Source organism: Vicia villosa, unplaced genomic scaffold (assembly GCF_029867415.1).
Source record: "Vicia villosa cultivar HV-30 ecotype Madison, WI unplaced genomic scaffold, Vvil1.0 ctg.004729F_1_1, whole genome shotgun sequence".
Lineage (NCBI taxonomy): Eukaryota > Viridiplantae > Streptophyta > Magnoliopsida > Fabales > Fabaceae > Vicia > Vicia villosa.
Genome location: NW_026706498.1, coordinates 148,159 through 150,225, shown reverse-complemented (window position 1 = coordinate 150,225; position 2,067 = coordinate 148,159). Strand labels below are relative to the sequence as shown.

General features: G+C 33.8%; 1 protein-coding gene across 1 annotated transcript; it reads right to left on the bottom strand.

Annotated features, from left to right (window-relative positions):
* Positions 1-542: 542 nt before the first annotated feature.
* On the bottom strand, positions 543-1,501 carry LOC131642260 (disease resistance protein RPV1-like). The gene is made up of 2 exons (XM_058912537.1): positions 1,011-1,501; positions 543-933 (listed from the first exon to the last, which is right to left on the bottom strand). Exons 1-2 carry the CDS (start codon positions 1,499-1,501, stop codon positions 543-545), a joined length of 882 nt encoding a protein of 293 aa, XP_058768520.1.
* Positions 1,502-2,067: the final 566 nt, after the last annotated feature.

The window sequence follows — 2,067 nt, the reverse complement described above, 5'->3', positions numbered from 1 at the left end:
TATTAATGAAGATGATGAGGACATTTGCCCCACTTGCAATATGATTCGTACATCGAATGATGGCCACAACACTTATTTCGATCTAGGATCTGATTGAAACGAATTCAAAAGAGAATGCAGCTTGAAAGTTGGTGATCAACTTAATTTTGTAGTTGATGAACCTGAGTGTTTATATATTAATGTTAAAGTCTACCACAAATAATTTTATTTTTATTTCTGTTTTCTTTTTTAATTTTATTATCTGGTTTCATCTGTTATTAAATAAAAAAAATTGTTTTGAAATATTTTAAATTATTAGCACCAATATCCTATTAATTATACTAAGAAAACTGGACTTAAAAATTCTTAATTTTACAAAGTGGAAAAATGTATTTAGATATACATTAATACAATGCTTATTTTCATATTGAACAGATTCCAAATTCCGCATATGGTCTATGGTCCAATCTATAAGCTCTGATATCATATTAAAATTAAAATTTGATGTAAATATAGTTATAAAACTGATTTATAAGTGAGGGGTGCCACTGATTGGAGGCTCTCTATCTAGCAAATGTAGTTGGAATATTTTCAAAAAAATGCAACAAATGGTTCCTTGCATCCTTTATATCCTCCAAATCTTTTGCACTATAAGTTCGCATCCACTTGTCTAGTTTAAGCTGCAAAATACGTTCATGCGTACCTATAACATCACTCCAAACACTCCAATCATTTGAACTAGAGGCTTTCTCCAATTTTAATTCTGCAAGTTGGTACAATGTTGTAATCAATTCTTCCATGTCCGCGAGATTACCTGTTCTAAGTGATTTCTCTTGTTTCTGTTGTGCAATTTGCTTGTATGTGTTAATGCGTCCTTCTAATCCCCTGCTTGTTATTGACTCCAGCTTTTGTAATATATCCTTTGCAATTTGCTCTACAAGTTCAGACTCATTCCTGTTCATTTTACCAATTAGCAATATGTGAGATAAGAAATTTGTGGTTAGGTTAGGTCAATATTAATATTATATTACCCTGTGCCCAAGCAATTCCAGCCAGACAAATTGGCAGCTTCTGTCAAAGCTATCCGCCATGTTTGAACCTTATTCATGTCGCTACGTTTTTCATGCTCAGCCAAAGCAACTCCATAGCTTCCCGTCTGATTCCTTACATTTGTTGGGTTAACATGGTAAAAAATCGGCACTAAAATTTGACCATCGTCTTTCTTACATTTCAGTATACTCACAAGCTCTTCCAAACACCATCTAGAAGAAGCATAGTTTTCTGAGAAGACGATTATTGATAACTTTGCATGATTGATTGCCCTGAGAAGTGAATGTGATATTTCATTACCTCTTTCAAGCTCATTGTCAATGTATGTTTTGATTTGATGTCGGGTTAACGCGGCATATAGATGGCTTGTGAAATTATAGCGAGTATCCAGGCCTCTGAAACTGAGGAAAACGTCGTGGTTTTGTTCAGGGATTTTCCGTGTAAGAGATGGAGGAGGAAAAACTGATGCCATGAGTGTTCCAGAGCTAGCTAGTTACTGAATGAAGGAAAATTTGTGTTGTTTCAAACTTTGAATGTTAATAAATATTCTCTACCCATCACAAAAAGATGGGTAGTGTACATCCACCAATCAGATGATACCATTTAATTTTTGTAGTGCATTTTACACTAAAGGTAACCTTACCCACCTTTTTGAGATGGCTAAATAAGAATTCACCCAACAAAAAACTTAGGAAGGTATCTTTCGTGAAAGTGGGACCCTCGTGAAGGTATGAATTTCTAGGCTATATAGTGAAAGTGGGACCCCATGAATTTCATTATTTCCTAATAATCTTAACCTTGACAATAATACAAAAAAAGTTATCTAACATGTATGTTTTGTTCTTCAAATGAAATGACAAAGGAAGGGAAAAATGGTCAAATTTTTACGCTTAGTCTGCATGAAAAATAAGAAGATTTTGTTTTTCCAATTTTGAGTTGCGGCCGGTGGTGTGTCTCAGTTGAGTGGGTCGTCTTTGACTAATGTTTTTTTTTTAATAATTTTTTTAATGTATTACCGGTAATAAAACCGTGCTATAG